The sequence below is a fragment of the Ambystoma mexicanum genome, chromosome 1q, assembly GCF_040938575.1.
Source record: "Ambystoma mexicanum isolate Mex_15411 chromosome 1q, UKY_AmexF1_1, whole genome shotgun sequence".
Classification (NCBI taxonomy): Eukaryota; Metazoa; Chordata; class Amphibia; order Caudata; family Ambystomatidae; genus Ambystoma; species Ambystoma mexicanum.
In genome coordinates this window covers 35,568,891-35,587,892 of record NC_090922.1, presented here as the reverse complement: position 1 = coordinate 35,587,892, position 19,002 = coordinate 35,568,891, and the positions used below count along the sequence as shown (strand labels likewise).

The following is a 19,002-nucleotide window of genomic DNA, read 5'->3' as shown; positions in this document are numbered from 1 at the left end:
TTAGGAATTGGTCATACATTGTTACAGAGTACAAAATTAAGCACAGATGGCGAGCTAGTACAGCAGAATAAACAATATTTACAGTTTAAATATATTATTAGATAGTCCGTCTATGCCGTTTCAGTTAGATTTTCCTAATTGTTCATCTTGTAATCGACGCTTCGCTAGGGCGGATCCCCATCCTCTTTGTTGAGAGTGTTTGGGTCCGGACCACCGGTGGGACTCGTGCTTTTACTGCGACTCCCTTTCGGTCCGGGCGCTTCAACGTCGTTTAGAGCGGTGGGAGGAGGTGTTTCAGCGCACTCCCTTCGCATTTTCAGGCTTTCATCGATGATAAGAAACGCCTGGTAAGTTCTTTACGTTTTAGAGCACCCCGGCCGGGGGACTCCTTTCCGGTGTCTTCCCGGTCCGGGAGGAGCGTCAAAAGCTCTGTAACCGGGGCTTGCCCTGAGGTGCCTTTTAGGCCTAAAAAGTGTACCAGAGTTTTCTCTGAGGGCTTCCGTAAGGGGCCTATTGACACCAGATTACAATCCAAGGCCCCTCCTGTGGGGTCTGTTTGTGGGCCCAGTTCTACTGAGGCAGTGGGTACCGGAGCTTGCTTCGAGGTCTCCTTGTCTGGAGCTTGCCGTAAAGATACCGGGGTATGCCCTGAGGCCTCTGAGGTTTTCTGTACTGAACTAATGTTCAAGGCCCTTCGTGAAGGGGCTTTTACCGCACTCTGGTCCGAGGTCCCTCGGTTGGGGGCTAAGGTGCCCGACAGTTCTGAGAGGCCTGTTAAGGCCTTGTCAGTGAGGTATACTCCTCATTGCTCCCGCTCAAGCGGTGACGCTACTTCTGTTGAGGGGGCACGGAGTGAGGTCTCAGACCGGAATTCCTCTGTTACCGGCATTGCCAAGGTTCTTCCGTTGAAGGCTATTCTGGCTGATAGCATGTCTCAGAAACATCCAGGGCCCCGCAGTACCGGCTCTGCAAAGTTCCTTGTGTCAAGGCTAAAATGAAGACCCCTGCCCCACTTCCACATGTGTCGCAGTTCTCAGGTGCTGACAAAAGAGCGGCCATTCCCGCCAAGACTACGGCGGCCATTTTGGATACCTCCCTTACAACTACGCCATCAGCGTTGGGTGGCGGGAGCGGCTTTTCAGGTGAACATAGTTTTCCTTGTCTACATCCTTTTCATCCAGTATATGACTGGAACGCTCGGATACCACTACTGCACAACGTCCCGCTTCCTGCGGCATCTGCGCCTTGATTTTTGTTGACACCAGTGGAGAAGGGCCCTCTTGGCAACCCTCTCCATTACGCCCCTGGATTTACTTCGCTCATGAGAGGCCTCCAGCAGTCGCGCATAAAACGTTGGCGGAGGATGCTTTTTTCAGTAAATATCAAAAGCTAATGCACTCCGACCCCATGAAGGAGTATTTTCGAGGTTTGTTTTGGGAGATATGCCCATCTGTGCCGTCGGCCCCAGTTGTGGCACCGGTGATACCGCCAGCTCCTCCTTTGCCGGCAGGGCCTCCAACGGCTCTCCCTCCCTTGCCTCCACTGACTCTCCCTCCCTTGCCTCCACTGTCTCCAGTGGACAAATCTTCAGCAGGGCCAGATGTGGCGCAGATTGATCCGGATGTGTCGGACGACACACGGGGGGGGGGGGGGGGGAGAATCAGGACAGCGAGGACCAGCCCCGCTCGGTTAAAGCCTTTTACGACCGGGTGCTGGACATGTCTTTTGGATGTTCCAGTACCCGAGGCCCCCACTCCACAGGAAGGGGTGCTTTTGGGGGCGTTCACCTTGTCTCCTTTGGAGCGCACCGGCTTGTTCTTGCAAAAGGACGTTTTAGCCGAGGTCCGTAAAGTCTGGGAAAAACTACACTCTGGACTGTTTGTTAACAAAAAGATTGACGCTCGTTCTAGGCTCCATTCTTTGGAAGAAGTGGCCTTAGAGTTGTGTCCGCCCCCTTCCTCCACGGTGGTGGCTGATGCTACATTACAATTCAGACCCGTTTCTTCGTCTTCTACAGCGGCAACGCATGTTCTGGCCAAAGAGGACAAGCTTCTTGACTCTTTGGGGAGGAAGATTTTCACTAATTCATCCCTGCAGTTACGTCAAGCTAACATGGAACTGGTACTAGCGGGGGCGGATAGGAAAATGTGGAAAGGTCTGTCAGAGTTTGAGGAATTCATTACCGCTAATAAACCAGAGGATTTTAAAGCGGGATTGTCAGATGCCAGGGTCCTGGCACAGGATATGCTGGAGGCCGCGACACATGTCGACACCTCGGGCCGGGGCCTTATGCTTGGCGTGCGCACCTCTCGTCAGGCTTGGCTACACGCTACCAAGTTCTCTAAATAGGTGCAGGATAAAGTTCTGGATCTGCCTTTTGATGGCAGGGAGTTTTTTCAGTCAACGACAGATGTTGAACTGACTAAGACTAAGGATAGCACCCAGACCGCCAAGTCTTTGTCCTGTTGAAACCACTTTTCAGGGCTCAGAGAACATCTTCGCAGCCTCTGCCTTCCTATGGTTTTAGGGGATTTCTGTATCGGAAGACCCGTAGGGTCGATGCTCCCATCTGGAAATTCCCACCGACGTCAACAGGGTCGGTTTTTCTCCCGTTCCTCAGCCTTCTCTTCAGGTTCTGGTGGTGCCGTAGAACTACCCACCTTTTTCCAAAACCCCACTTAAGAGGCCGAAAGAAGCCTGCAGACACTAGATGTGAGGAGAGCAGTTATCTATTATCTGGAAAAGACAAAGCCACTAAGGAAAACAAGCCAGTTCTTCGTTTCAGTGGCAGCGAAGGGGACCCTGTCTCCAAATCGGCGATATCAAAGTGGATCGTGAACTGCATCACACTGTTACACTCTTTTAGGCAAAGTTTGTATGCAGTACCCTCTGGGGACACTACACACAACTATGACTACAGGTGGAAGCAAACCAACATTTGGTATAAGTCTGTACTACACAGTTTTGGTAGCGGGGCTGAGCAGCCAGGCTTATCTCAAGAGGGGAATGTGAGCAGTAATGATGTTACACAGAGGTTTACAATCACAGGTGTTCAAATAAACTCTTACACTCAAGGTTTATTTGATAAATACTTATTAATTTATATCTGTCAGTTACAAAACATTCATTAGAAGGAGGCAATTATATAATAACACACAAATCTACTTCAATACTATTCAATACTATTTTAGAATACTATTCAATAGTATTTCAGAATACTTTTCAAGAGGAGTAAAAGGCAAAGATTATTAGAACATGAAAGGTTACAATTATTCTTAGATAATGCAGAAGTGTCAATTCAATAGGCTAGGCCAAAGTCAATGGGCAAAAGTTTTGGATAGGATAAAGCGGTTCTGGTAGTTAAACGGAAAAGTCTCTGCACAAGTTCTTGGAAGTAGTTTGTAAAAAGGAGAATCATATGTTGGGTCACAAGCTGATTAGGCCTGCGAGTTGCAAAATTTTCAAGCACTTTCACCACGAGAGGCAAGTACCCTGTCTTGTTCTACAGTACCTTTCAAAGAAGAAAAAGATGCAGCTGATGACTTCTGTTCCTGCAGATCTCGCTGTTCCTGGGCCTCAGTCGTGGGGACAAGGGGAGGATGTCGGGGGACTCTGTTTTCGCCATTTCTTTTTGGAAAGGTCCTTCTATATTTGTCTCTGCGCACCAAACCAGGTTTTGTCCCTTTTGTTTGTGTGCCTTTGGCGGGCTTCAGGACTGAAGTCCGCCCTTGGTGTCTGAGTGTCTGGGGTCTGCAGGAAGTGAGGGAGGTGTCCGACACTCGCTGTGCTTAGTCTCCTAGGAGACTCAAATGCACTCTGGCGTCATTGGCTGGCTGACTGTCCGGCAAGGACAGCCACCTTGCTGGGTGAGTGACAGCTAGGCTGGAATGAAACAAACTGTTTAAAAGGCAAGTCTCCAGGACTGGAAGGCAGAGTTGATCACTGGAACGAAAGAACCGAAGACGAGCTGGAAGAGGACTGCTGCTGCAACCACTGGACCGTTGGTTTGCCCGGTGAAGCCCTGCTGCAGGTCCGAATAGCCAAACTCCATTCGACAGAGCAGCTCCTTCAAGGGCGGCTTCTTCCTTTGAATTGGTGGAACCAATCAACTCATAAGACACCTGGATACCATTCTCAGGGCTGGTTAGGATTAACCAGGGAGAGGGACACCAGAGTTTGTGTTCTTGAATGTACAGCTACTGGAAACTGAAGTGACTCAATTTTGTTTGCTTTCTTCAACGATCCTGTGCAGTGCAGGAGTCCCCTGATGTCCTCCCTCTTGTCCCCACGACTGAGGCTCAGGAACAGTGAGATCTGCAGGAACTGCCAGGAACCACGACTTCAGCAACATTTGTTTTCTTCATACAAAGGTACTGTGCCAACCCGATTGGGAGAACGCCACTCCTGCGGTGAAAGTTTGTGAAACTTGCAGGCCTAATCAGCTTGTGACCCAACAAATGATTCTTTTTCAGCTAGACTACTTCTGAGAACTTTTGCCAACACTTTACTGTTTCATACCAGAGCTGCTCTTTCCTATTTAGAACACTAGCCCATTGACTTTGGCCTGGCCTATTGACTTGAATTGAACTATTCTGGTGAACTGAAACTATTTGCACTGCCTAAAAAGTATAATCTACTTACTTTTGTCCTTTTTGCTCACTGCTAAGTAACTGAACTGCCATTTGGCTCCTTTTTCAATGGAGCTCAAACTGTCTCAAAAACTTAGTTTTGTATTGTGTATTGGTCTATAATACTAAATTGCCGCCTTCTAGTGAAATGTTTTATAAATGATTGTGTTGATAAATTAATCAGTGTTTTACCAAGAAACCTTGAGTATAAGTATCTACTTGAACCACTGTGATTGAAAGTCCTTTGTGTAACTACTTGTACTGCTCACATTCACTTTTGAGCTAAGCCTGGCTGCTCAGCTCGCTACCAACATACTGTGTTGTACAGACTTATACCAAAGCTTGGTCTTGCTGACACCTGTAGTCCTAATTGTGTGTGGTGGTCCCAGAGGGTACTGCATTCAATTCTGCCTAACAACTAGTATAGTCAATTTCACTTTACTTACTCTGGGGAAACAGTAGTTTATCCCCGAGAAGGTTGTTACACCTTGGGAAAGCCTGAAAGGCTTCCCTGTGCCACTGCACTGATGGTGCTGTGCGACACAATTGAAAAAGATGATGCCTATAGAGTTGGTTAGACTCCATAACCAAAGAAAACGGATGTAAAACACATCAAAATACATGAGAGAGTGGGGAAAAAGGGTCACACTCTCTCCAGGTAAAGAAATCAAGTCCTCAAAATCCAGCAAAGTTGCTGGGGGTCTCTAAGGTGAAGGGAATTAACATATTTTTGAGAATTCTCCCTAATAAGCGCGATGGCCCAGAAGACAGGGATGTTTTCGAGGACCTTTCCTTTGACACCGCGTGGCTTTCAATGTCGACAGCGGGGTCGACCGTGGGGTATGTGTGCTTGTTGTGGAATGTAATGTGCATGCTTGAGTCGGTGTAGTCTCCGTAACGGGACCACTGGCCTGCTTTATGGAGTCGAGCGCTCGCACGTGGGAGTCTGTCAAATCTTGTTCGCCCTTGGCATCACTTAGGACACCGACTGTGCCATCAATGGAGGCCTCGGCCTGAATGGCTTGGGCGGCCAAGCATTTTGTTCCATGGTCCTTGAATGTTTTGTGTTGAAAGAGCTTGCAAAATTTGCAGTTCTTTTCTGTGTGATCCCATGGAAGACGGTGGTTACACGCTACCCAGGGGTTACTTCCTATTGCAGGACGGGCAAAACTTAAAAGGTGTCTTTAGTGGGAATGGCAGCACAGCGAAGAGAAGGAAATGAGGGGAAGAGATTAGGTATTCTCTAAAGAAGTATGGCCTCCCCCCACTCTCCCTACTGTGATAGACCACGGTCAGTGTCCGTCAAGGCGATTGTTCGGTTGTCGACAATGGCTCCGTCTGTCAAACTCCGCTGCAGCATATCTTGCGGCGGGCGATGGGAGGGGGTGTGCTGTTAGCGAAAAAATTGTAAGTCGAAGATGAACTTTTTCTAATCAAAGGCATCAGCCTGAAGAACTGCAAACTAGCATCCAACTACGATGGCAGGAAAAAAACAATCTGAGGGACTGCGACACGTGAAGGACCATGGGTACAATAGACTTCACACTAGGGATAGTATTACTGACACGCCCAATCAACGTCCCTTTTCGAGTTTCGAAAACAAATCATGTAATACTCTACCGCTAGATGTCGGCCTATGCATAGCATCTGATCTAAGCAGATCCACAAGTCTCAGAAATATATATATATATTTGAGGCTTGTGAATCTGCTTAGATTCACATGCTTTCCATAGGCATCCATCCTGTGGTGGGTGCAGAGCATTTCATTGTGTCAAATTAGAAAAGACGGGTATTGATCTAGTGTATTTTAAAGTACTATTTTGTGTATCCCTATAATAAAGTATATATTTTTAGGTATATATGGTGTAGTATATTCGTTTGGGAGTGCGGGGGGGAGGAGGGGTGGTTGGTTGGTTGATTGTGGAGCCAACTGTACCTGTCCATCACAATTACTTCCTCACTTGAGTGAAGCTTAACTGTTCTACAATAACAATAGTTTGGTCTTTCTCTTTTCGAAACCGTGTGCCTTTAGGATAGTTGGTTTCACACCCCTCACCCTGAAATCTGTGGCCAAATCTCTTAAAAGCTGGTGCATTGTAGTCGATCTTCCATTGCCAAGGAAGCCATTGTAGCACATGGCCCTAATGTTTCCTAGTCAGTATTAGATGGGTAGAACTAAAGACTGGTCTGAAGAAGTCAATTCTTTACTTAGGAAATCTGACTGCTATTGTCTCTCTCGTGCCACGCTAAACTTTTATTTCCACACACATTACTTTTTCCCCTAGCTATTCTGGACCCACTTTATTATAACCCTTTCTGTGACTGTAAACACATACACAAACTCGGTACTCCAGAAAAGAGTTTGAAGTGGGAGAATTTGACTCCCCATTTTCTTTGAAGTAACAAAAGGAAGTACCATGCCCACTGGGAGTATATTATAATCAAGTTAAAACATTTTGTAATAAATATTTCTTCATACCTGGTTATTCTTTCACATTAAGATACATTTTGTACCTTTTTGGATCAGGCAATTCTAGTAGTTATTTCCTGTGGCAATACGTATACTGCCTCTCCAAGCAGATCAGTGGAGATGTCTGGGTGAAAGCCGAGGGGCCAGGCTTCTAGGTTTCAGTTTACTATTTTTGTTAGTAGGTGTATTTTTAGTAAGTATATGCCTATTTTTGTATGTTGTAAAAATGGCAGTTGGACACCTTATCTGTAGGGCTGCACACACTTGAATCCTTGTAAATTGAGGATTTGCAGGTTAGACAAAATACTGCAGTGCGGATATGCTGAACCTATTACAAAATGACAAGTTTTCTCTACCTTTCCTCCGCATTTAGGCTAAAGCTGCTGGTGATGATGAGGCCATGTTTATAGATGAAAACTTCTGCACTGCTTTGGAGTATGGGCTACCTCCGACAGCCGGTTGGGGAATGGGTCTGGACCGGCTTACCATGTTCCTAACGGATTCAAATAATATTAAGGTAAATTCAGGATTGGTGTAACTGCATGAGTAGATAATTGGTCATGTAAATGTGCATGGTACTTTTGTGCTACAGGAAGACTAGCATTTGTTACTAGATTTACTAATGGGCAGCTTATACAAAAAGGGTTGGTTTGCAAATTGTGCTGTGGTATGTTAACGCTTTGCCTAATCGCCACATCATTCTATTGTAGCTTTAGGATTCTCAAAATAAGGGCACTTGCAGAGCAATACATGTATTTGTTAGATGTCTTGTTTTAAAAAAAAAAAGTGTTCTTCTTTTGGGGATTATATGGCCACTTTCTAGGACACTTAAAACTTTTTGCTTTATTCTTCTGTTTTTAATTCGCCTGTTTTTAGTAGCCAGGGGGACTTCTCTTGAAGCCCCCCTGCCATTGCAGCCCCCTTTCACTCTTGTACAATATATATGGTCCTGGGTCACCCATAATGCTCAATGTCTCCGGGGTGCTGCCTACGCACCCCATTTATCCTTTGGGGGAATTGTATAAACCTCATTGGTTTTAGGGAATAGGCTAGTGTTGGCTGTACTTTAATGTGGGCTTCACCAGCAGTCCAAGCCGTTTTACCGCATTGGTAGACGAGTGTTCATTATTGGGCTCTTTGGGGTTACGAGAGTATAGTCCTGCTGTCTGCCATTTAGTATTTTAGGGCTTCCTTTGTTGTAGGGAAACACGAGGTTGGCCTACAATGGCGGTTTTCAGCGTTACAAACAATTCAAATCTCGGGTGACATTCCCACCAGTTATAGGACGTCTCAATCACAACATAGATCCACGCTCTGATGCGTTTATTAAAAGAAAAAAAATGTTGGTGCGGGAGTAAGACCGAGATGCAAATGGATATTTCGCTTCTGTGAAAGGTACAGTGAGCTAAAGTGTGGCTGTGGACTCTCAAGTGGGTACCTTCCCAAAAAACAGGTCATTTAGCCCTGTTAGTTTTTGCAGAGGTCACCTATGACTATTTTTTTGAGCCTTTTGAATATAGCCACTGTCATATTTAGCCGCCATTGTTAAATTCGGCTGCCTTTTTTAGTATAGCCATGCTATAGAATTTTGCTGCATTTTTTTTTAGTACAGCCTCGGTGTAGAATGTAGTTGCATTTTTTAGTATAGCCACTGAGTTAACTTCGGCTATATTTTTGAGAATAACCACTGCAATATCTAGCGGCTTTCTGAATATAGCCCCTGTTCAATTTAGTGCCATTTTAGTATAGCCTCTGTGCTATATTTAGCCGCTGCATTTTTTATATAGTCATTGAGTTTAATTTGGCTGTATTTTGAATATAGCCACTGAGCAAAATGTGCCGGTCTTTTGATTTCTCCCCATCTAAATTCAGCTAAATGAAGCTGCATTTAGAGTACAGCCATGTATAGAACTTTGCTGCCCTTTGAATTCACCCCCATCTAAATTTAGTTGCATCTACGAAACCAGGCAACCAGCCAAGACACACTGGTAGCTATCAAACTCCATGCTTATGGAAGATAGCCAAAGGCACGGCTACCGACCCACCTGCACACATCTGCTATCATACACTACTTTAAGACATATTGCACAAAACCTCTGCCATAAGAATGCAGCTATCACCTGTTTGAGTAGATTTCCATCTTTGCGCAAATTTCTCTCCACCTGAGAGTTCCCCAGCGCTTTTTGCTGGATTCTTGGATTGTGTTACTTCTCCTGAGTAGGTATCTTCTTTCACCCTCACTCATTCTTTTACTTTGATTATGGGAAACCTTTTTTTTGGTATTTATTTGTGGAGCCATGCTTTTCTCCAATTTTAAATCTACAATTTACTAAAGCAGCACACATCACTTTTGTGAAGTGTTGCCGGAGGCTCCTAGAGCTTCTCTGATTGTTTTGTTTATTTTTTTTTATTTTTTTACATGGCAAATTATTTACCAAGGCCGGGGCAATGCTTTTTTATCCTACATGGGTTTTATTTTGCTAGATCAGCACACCCCACCTTATGTGGAGTGCCGAGTGGATCCAAGGTATCCCCTTTTGTTGACTCTCCGGTAACTCTGGTTATTGTGACAGGACATCTGTTTAGGCTGGTGGCAGTGTACCTTTTACACAACTTTTTGTGTGCTTCCATCGCATGCTGTCTGCACAGCTGCGGTAGGGGAGATGAGGGTCACCATTTGCCCAATATTATGGCTGTACTTATTTAATTCTATTTTTTTTAGCTCTAAACAAGATGGCCTGTCCTTTCTTCTGTCTTCTACCCTGCTAGGTGGGAGTGGGTCCTTGTCCCTTTTTGTCTTTGCCGGGCTTCAATTGGAAAGCCGGCGAGGACCCTTTGAGTGACTGACAAGACAGGAAGTGGGCCGAAACTCCCCTGTCCTTTGTACTACAGTGTGCCTGAGAGAAACCATTTCAGACTAGGAGGCCGGCTGTCCCCATTGGACAGCCATCCCAAAGTTTAAATGGTGCATGGGATATGATTGGTAGGTTCATCCAGGTTTCCTGCATGAAATCCAGAGGTCCTGTAGCTGAAACCCAGAGTCGTCCACTGGAACAGAAGAATCCGAAGATAACAGCGAAGGATGACGACACCAGCAACTTCCAGTGCCTGCTGAGTAACCGCTGCTGTCCCGACCTCAACTTCTAAGTGACAGGGAAGATCTGAATACGACTTCCTCCCTGGGACTGGTGGGTCTAACCAGTCCCAAGACTAACTGCGTTTTGAGCCAACACTTGAAGAGCTGTTACCTCTACGACCTGCAATTTACCAATACTCTGGCACCTCTGCTGCATCGCTGTGCAACATCTCCTGAAGCGCAGTTTTGCCTGAAACTTTGTGGGCATCCTTCTAACCCTGCAGTTAACTGATCCTGCTCCCAAAGTTTCCCTCACCCGAGACGAGGACGAGAAACAGAAGTCACCGGCTGTAACAACCGTCCTTCCAATGTGCCTGAAAAAGGTGCCAAGAAGCCAGACCTGAGACGTTGGTTTGCTGGGCATGTGTCTGCACGAGAGGTGTCACCAGATCCACTGAAGTAGCTTTCTTCTGTAGAGTGTCATCTAGAGAGATAGCAGGGACTTCATCACCCCTACCTATCTACCTTTGCGTTGGCTAAAACGCAAACATGCATTCTAAACTCTAATTTTCCCATACATTGGACTTTGATTCCCAGAGGGTGTTCACCTACGGCTCTTTGAGGCCATACCAATGGAAAAAGGCACTATATAAAGGACAATTACATTACATATTCTTGCCCATTGTTTCATGTCTGGGTGGACCCTACACTCTAGAATGGTGCTGGGGCTAACTGTGCAGCGTATAAATCGTGGCCTAGATCTGGGTCCCCAAAAAGTCCTTGTTCCCTACCGGCCAACATTGTGTGCCGAGAGACTCTGGGTAATCTTTTAGCCCAAACAAAATTAAGGACCTGTGCTTGTAAGTCTAGTACTGCGGTTCTCCTCACCAGCCAGGACATTTTGGGTTTGCCCCATTTTGCTAGGTATTCCCCCAAGATTCCTGCAAACCGCTTCAGAAATAATTAATCATGCACTGTTGTGAGGTATAAGCCTAAATGTTTCAAGGGGTTCCTATTCCACAAAAAATCATATCTCCCTGTTAATGTTTTAACCATTATAGGTAATTCGGAAATATTAAGTATATAAGATTTTATGTAATCTTAAACCCTGAAGCTTAAGTCGAGCAGAGAGACCATTTTGGCAGTGTGACAATGGAATTGCACATAAAATACAAAGTTCATCTGCATATAATGCAGTTTTATGGTGAAGCTGAACTGATTCAACCCCCCTCCCCTGCCCCAATTATAGTGGCGCAGGAGCGGTCCCTTTGTGCTACTGGCTCGATCAACATTGCAAATATTAATGTGGATAAAGGGCATCCCTGGCAGATGCCTCTCGTTGGCGGTATAGGACATGACAGCTGACCGTTAAGCTTTTAATCCAGTATAAGTCCCTGGGCTGTTCATCCAACTTCTGTATGGGTGGCCTGGATTGATTGACAGTTTTAAGGGCCATCGAGATTGGGCTCATTTTTCCCTCGGCCCCTGTTAATATGCATTTTTAGAATCAACCCTGTGTGCAGATTCTGAGAGGCCACCCTGTGCTGGTGGACAGGAAAATGCACTAAAGTCTAGCCAAACTCTATCAAGGTAGGTGACTAGCAGTTAGCCCGAGAGTCAGGAGTGTGGGGTTGGTGGTTGAATCAGTTAGATACATGCACAGATCACTCTCAATAACTCAGGTTGGTATGTATAAAAATTAAGCTATGTTAGGAAAGATTTGCACAGAACTGGTAAATCTTCCTTTCCTGGTTCAACCCCAGAACTTTTTTGCTTTATTAGTGGGATTTTTTCATTAATACCTCAGTGAGTGAGAACCTTTTTCCACACTCACATAATTTTTAACTCTTTTTATGGGTGTCATTTTTAAGACTCTCCATAGTGTCGTTTTAAAGTTATCTTCTTTAACAACTTATTGGTAATAAGTGTCTGTTGCTGGCTTGCCCTAGGGGCTCCCCTTTTAATTTTCTTTTGCTAACCTTGAGTGAACTGGTAGAAAGGATCTTTGGATCCCTTTAACATTTTAAGTGAAACCAGCACACCCCACCTTATGTGGAGTGCTGGGGAGATGCAATGTATCCCCTTTCACACTAAAACTGTAACAATTCTGTTACAGTGACAAGCTTACCTTCAATGGCTGGTGGCAGTGATACCTTGTATTAATTTGGTGCACCTTTACCGCGGGCTGTGTTCACAGCTGCAGTAAAGGGACCTAAGGGTGTCAATTTTTACCTAAATGGCCCCCGTCTTCAGTTTAGTGTTTCTTTTTGTTTCTTGTTCCTTCCCCTGACATCCAAGGCAGGAAATTCCTTTGTGTGATTTTTGTCTTTGGCGGGAATCGCCTGGACTCCCCGCCCAGGCTCCAGTCTGTCTGTGAGAGTAGGAAGTGAGGGGGGAGTCGGAAACTCCCCAGCCCTTTGTTTTACGCCTTGCTTGAATGGGGACAAATCCCAGTGGGGGTCTGGCTGTCCTGATTGGACAACCAGACCTCCACTTCTTGTAAAATGCAGGGAGAGAATGCAGAGGTTGTGCTGTAATTCCTGATAAATACTGGGAACCTCGAGCTGAAGACCTGTCGACCACTGGAACTTAAACTGAAGAGGATGAAGGAAAAGCGGCAGAAACTATTTCCAGCAACCGGAGACCCTGCTGTGTAACTGGAGCCTGCTGTAGCCCTTCCTTCCAATCGGCCAGGGGCCTCCGAAAACAATGACCCCGACCCAGAGCCTGGTGAGACCCAAAAGACTGAAGAAGACCTGCATTTTGAGCCATCCCACGCGTTGCTGCGACCTTGCGTTGTTGCAATACCCTGTGACCTCGAGCCATCGTGGGGTGCACGGTCTTCCGAATGTCGTTGAAACTTCGTGGGCATTGTGGTGAATCTCCAGAGACACGAATCGAGTCCAAAAAGTCCCCTCACCAGAGTGCTGGTCTGTTAAAACGACAAGAATTCAACTGCGATTTTCTGTCTTCTGTGCTCCTTGAAAAGGCGCCAAATCTGCAGAACCGCATTCAGCCGCGAGGGAAACCTTGCCTAGAGCCTTATTATTCGATCCCTGCTGCAAAGTCCCTTCTGAAATCTTGGTTTCAGTCTCCACGACAAGGAATCCATGGACCGGGTATTCGGCTGCAGACCCTGAAGTTCTCCTGCTGCAAAAGCTTGTTCAATGCTGAGGTACTGTTGACTTGGGTATGTACTTACCATAAGCGGTTAGGATTTCTGTGTAGTTAAGTGGCGTTTTCTGTGGTTTGGAGGTCCCTCGTCCAGTGCACCCAGTCTCACTGCTAGAATCCTGCTAGGGTGTCTTCTGCGAAGCTCTTGGACCCTCTTCTAACTCTTAAGTGAAATACTTAACTGTTTGCCCAGTTTTCCTAAGGAACTCTGACTTTTGCTACTAAAGAACCTATTCTGACACTGCCTGTGGTCACTAGTCCTAGTGGCCCCCCTTCTGCCACTGAGAACACTCATGCTCCAAGAATAAGGGAAAGACTGTCAAGGGATTGGGACTTGTGCTTGGAAAAGAAAATAAGTGTTTCAAAGTTACTTACTTGTAAAGAGTTGGTTGGTAAATGTAATTCTAAGAGTGAACAGTTACAGAAGTTCTTACTGATCTTGAATGTGTGATACACTATTCTTAAAAGTATGGTTAACATCTTTTCTTCCTACAGTGCCGGTATGGCCGGGTCGCGCTCTGTTTGCTAAAATGAAAAGTGCTTGTGTCCCGTTTGTGTGGGGAGGGCATCCCAGGCTAAGTCGGAGGACATTAACTGATACATATCCAAGGGGTGGGTTGATGGCACCGGACTTAGAGCTTTACTACTTGGCAGCACAGGCGCACTATACCGCCCAATGGGCCACAAACTTTCTCAACCCAGGGAGCCCACCACCTGATCTGGGAGCACGAGAAGAACCAGAGATAAACATGGGGTTTGGATATATGTTTACAGGGGGGACACAAAGTCACAGCCTCAGCATTATATAAAGTTATAGTTCAGACGCGCCCAGCAGGGAACCACACGGCCAGAAACAAGTGGGAACAGGACCTGGGGCAACAAATAGAGGACCACAAATGGATCCAGATCTGTGAATTGACCAAACAAATATTTAGCAATTCTAGATACAAACTAATACATTATAAAATAGTGCATAGGACACATTACACCCCTTTAAGGCTTAAACAAATTTATCCCCCCACACCGGGAACCTGTCCGAGGTGCCACTCAGAAGACGCAAATATATATCATTTATATATCATATGCTCTGGGCATGCATAAAGCTGAGCGACTACTGGGCAGAGGTTTGTGCAGCTCTGGATGAAATGGCAGATCAGCCTGTGGAGTGAACACCACGCTTGTGCCTGTTGGGCGCGGTGGGAAAAATGAACCCGACATGGCAAACTTTTAAACTTGCTGTTCATAGCCAAAAGAGCAATATTAATGAAGTGGAAATATGTAACTCCGCCAACTAAAGCGGACTGGGACAGAGATATGCTATGGACAAAAGACACAGAAGAGCTATACATGGACTCGGTGCTGCAATATATGGGCCACGTACAAACAATATTTGGCAAACAAGCTGAACTCGAAAACTCATACTCAGAAGCAGAGTAATTGTGTAAAATGTACTGATGGAAATGTGATCATATATATATATATATATATATTTCTGATGTTTGTTAATCTGCTTAGAATCACATGCTCTGCATAGTCCGACATCCAGTGGTCACTGCGGAGTATTGCATTTTGTTTTTCGTAGTCGAAAAGGGGACGTCGACAGGGCGTGTCTAACACTGTCCCTATAGTGACGTGCAGTGTACCCACAACCCCTCGCGCGTCGAGGTCCCTCAAGATTGTTTTTTTCTGCCCAGTTATTGGTCGCCTTTATGCGGAGCTCCTCGAGAGACATTGCGAAATCATTTCCTCGACCCTTGGTCGTTTATTATTATTAACTATCACATAGATCCCTCCCTCGACGTAGCTGCCAAGCTATTCTCTGCCGAGCAAGATCTTCGACGGAGGGACGAGCGGAGGAGATCCTTCGGCGCTGCCGAACACGTGGCCTGGCCTCGCCGGCCTAACACAGTAGGGAGAGTGGGGTTGTTGGTCATTTCTTTGTTTCACTCTGAGAATGCCTTTCTCTTTCCCCTCCCTCTCTTTCAAGGTCATAATCGCATTTCATGCCCTCAGCTATGGAGAGGACGCCCTTTAGGTTTTGCCCACGTTGCAAGGGCAAGTTTACCTGGAAGGACGAGCATAAACGGTGTAACCGTTGCTTGCCCCTCGATCACAAAGAGGACGGCTGTGCGGCCTGTAAGTTACTTAAACCCAAAACTTTAAAGGACCGCAGGGTCAAAAGGTGGGCAGCCTATGCAATGTCTGACTCCTCGCCAGCTGCCGCCGCCGCCGAATGTAATGAGGACAGTGATTACACGGCTTCCGCAATGGAGGTTGTAGACCTCTGGAAGGAGCATTCCCGCTCCTCATCGTCCATCCCCGGCCCCGACAAGCCCGGCTCACGCCCCGCTTATGGGGATGAACACCCTGGCGACAAGGACGAACACAGAAAAACACATAAGCACATACCCCACGGCACGCATTCGTCGAAGACGACGGCAGCCATAGCATCAACGGAGGCGTCGGGTCCACCGGCGTCTTCCGCCGACCGTAAGGGTCGCAAGCCCTCCCCGCCACTGCTTCCGTGACCGGCGACTGGGCTTTCTGTAAATAAGGGAGCTAACCCCAAATCCTCAGGTGACGCGCCTCGCAAGAGTGTGTACGTTGCCAATAAGACTCGCCACTGCCTAGCGCGACGGCGAGCGTTCCCTCGACGGAGGAGCTGATCGCCGAAAGCCTTGCGCATATAGCTTCTAAAGACGGCCAGAGACGGATGGCGGGTGACACGTCGAAAACGGCTCACAAGGCCAAAGAAACGCAGAGGACGCCGAAGGGTAGGCTGGGACAGATCCCACCGTCGACAGAAGACCCTAGCCAGCGAGAAGGTTTCTCAGAAGGCGAAGGGACTCCATCTTCAACGCTATGGGACAGAACTAAGCAACTACAGGGAGAGGAAACTCACTTTTCACTCCCAGACCGCTCTGGCCTACCTTACTGGACTGTAGAGAGGTTCCAGTCATGTATGGACAAGCTAGACCGGTTCATGGCCATCCCAGAAAATGGGACACCCAAGAGGCCAAGGGAGGTACTCCAGGAGGGGCCATGGGCTAAATACCCGAAGCTCTTTATCCCCCTACAGGAAGACATGAACTTACGACCTCACTGAAGAGGACTCTCACTTCGAGGAAGAGGATGAGTTTGTGAATAATGAAGACCAACAAGAGAAAGAAGGTTTTCATGATGACACTAACATAGGTGAGGAGGGCTACGAGGAGGACCCAGGTGAAGGTGGCTCACAGCCCTGACAGTCGCCATCAGGGTCTACAGACCCCGACATTATAGACATTTCTTCTCCGGACCACACCGGTCAGGAACCCATCTCCAGTAGACGATCAGCCCATCTTCAATGCGCTACTGAGGGAGGCAGCAGCGCATTTTGAAGTTGAAACTGGGGAGGTCACCCCAGATACTGATTTTGTCGAAAGGATTATTAAAGAAAAACCTCCCACTAGTCAAACTATTCCTATCCTCGCCTCGGTTAAGAGACGACTCACCCCATCGCTGTCCACCCCCGCGCTGGTAAGAGGGATCAATCCAAGAATCGAGAAATTGTTCTCACCCTCTCAGTCAGACCCATTATATATCAGGGGTCACTCAGTCCCGGACTCCTTAGTGGTGACTAACACAAGGAAGAGGGCTGGGGTTCCACTGTCAACCAGCGAGGCACCCCCAGATAAAGAAGGGGAAAAAGCTTTATGCCTTGGGCAAAAGAATTTCCGCCTCGGCAGCGTTTTCAATTAGGATTGCCAATAATAATACATTGTTGGCAAGCTATGCTGATGCTCAATGGGGAAAGCTTAAACAGGACATCGAAGAAGCCCCTGAACCTCGAAGGACTTGCTTATTGGCTACAGTTACAGAAGGAGCTCTGGTCAACCAGAGCATCATTAAGAACACTCTTGATGCGGCAGAAACTGCTGGCCGTTCTTTGGGTGTAGGGAATTCTGCTGAAGCGTCACATCTGGCTTCGCAATTCCGGTTTCAAGGCAGAAACGCAGGCGTCACTCATTAATAAGCCAATAGAAGAGTCAAATCTCTTTGGAAGGGCAGTGGACGACGTACTGGAAAATGTGAAGAAAGAATTCGACCAAATCTCAAAGCCTCCAAACAGGCGGGGATTTGGGAACAAGCGCTTTTTTTCGTGGCCAGCAACAGCATTACACTGCGGGCAACTGGCCCTCTAATCAGGGTACCGGTAACCAGTATAACCAAAGAGGACAACGCCGTGGCAAGGGCAGAGGCCAGGGCTCCAGCCGCAGAGGCCCCCCGGCAAGTAACACCAAATGACCCGAAGGTTCGGGTCCCCTCCCATGCGTCTCCGGTTGGGGGGCCGGATAACATTGTTCCTATCGGCATGGGAGGGAATAACATCAGACCGGTGGGTATTGTCAACCGTAGCCCACGGGTACTGTATAGAGTTCAATCGGTCCCCCACCTACAGACCTCCAAGGGGACGACGCCTGTCACCAGAACACCTCGTCATCTTCCTGCAAGAAGTAGAACAGCTGCTACAGAAAGGAGCAATAGAGGTTGTGCCCCTATCTCAGGTAATAGAAGGTATTTATTCAGTGTACTTCCTTGTACCCAAAAAGGACCTAACCATGCGCCCTGTACTAGATCTGCGCCCAGCGAACAAATTTGTAAAACCACAAAAATTTCGTATGGTAACATTACAGGAGGTAATTCCCCTGCTATCTCGGGGGGACTACATGACAACACTAGACATGAAAGATGCATACTTTCATATTTTGATGTTGCCAGCGCACAGAAAATACCTCCGGTTCATGATAGAGGGCAAACACTACCAGTTCAGATTGCTACCCTTCGGCATAGCGTCTGCACCGAGGGTATTCACTAAGGTAGTGGCAGCGGCCCACCTGCGCAGGTTGTCCATACCGGTATACCCTTACCTCGACGATTGGCTCATAACAGGGGAGTCCTACGAGACATGCTTCTCAAACACCCAAAAGACTGTAGACCTTTTGTTCCAACTGGGCTTCTCCATCAACGAGAAGAAGTCCAGCTTAGACCCCAGCCAAATCAAACAATTCCTAGGGGCTCTAATTCGAACAAAGGACGGCCTCGTCTTCCCCTCCAACGAGAGGGTCCAAAATATGCTGTTTCAGATCCCTCAATATGTGGCCGGTCGAGAGGTGACGGTACGCAAAGGAATGCGCTTGCTAGGAATGATGGCGTCCTGTATTTATTTGGTACCTCACGCGTGCCTGCGCCCAATGCAAGAGTGGCTCAACAGCCAGTGGTGTCAGGCCAGCGGACAATGGGACGATCTAGTGGTGATCTTGCAGGCCTTGGTTCTCTCGCTACGGTTGTGGTCGAAGGAAAACCTGGTAATGGGGAAACCATTCGCCACCCCCGCAGTGGAAGCCACTCTAACTACAGACGCTTCCCTCACATGATGGGGGGGCTCACCTATCCCATCAGACTGCTCACGGAGTTTGGACTCGGAGCGTAGCTTCCAAGCACATAAACGTATTAGAGCTACTTGCGGTGTTCAAGGCACTAAAAGCCTTCCAGACACACCTACAAGGGAAGACAGTGATGGTCCTCATGGACAGCACCGCAGCCATGTACTACCTCAACAAGCAAGGGGGCACTCACTCTCCAGGACTGTCCAAGCTGTCCCAGAACATCTG

At 47.1% G+C, this 19,002-nt stretch overlaps 1 protein-coding gene across 2 annotated transcripts in view; it reads left to right on the top strand.

The window, feature by feature from the left end:
- Nucleotides 1-19,002, top strand: part of KARS1 (lysyl-tRNA synthetase 1) — a 273,069-nt gene that overhangs the window by 210,370 nt on the left and 43,697 nt on the right. For both annotated transcript variants that reach the window (XM_069635464.1, XM_069635463.1), the window contains one exon: nt 7,472-7,615. In XM_069635464.1, coding sequence (XP_069491565.1) covers nt 7,472-7,615 — 144 coding nt within the window. The remainder of the gene's footprint in view (nt 1-7,471; nt 7,616-19,002) is intronic.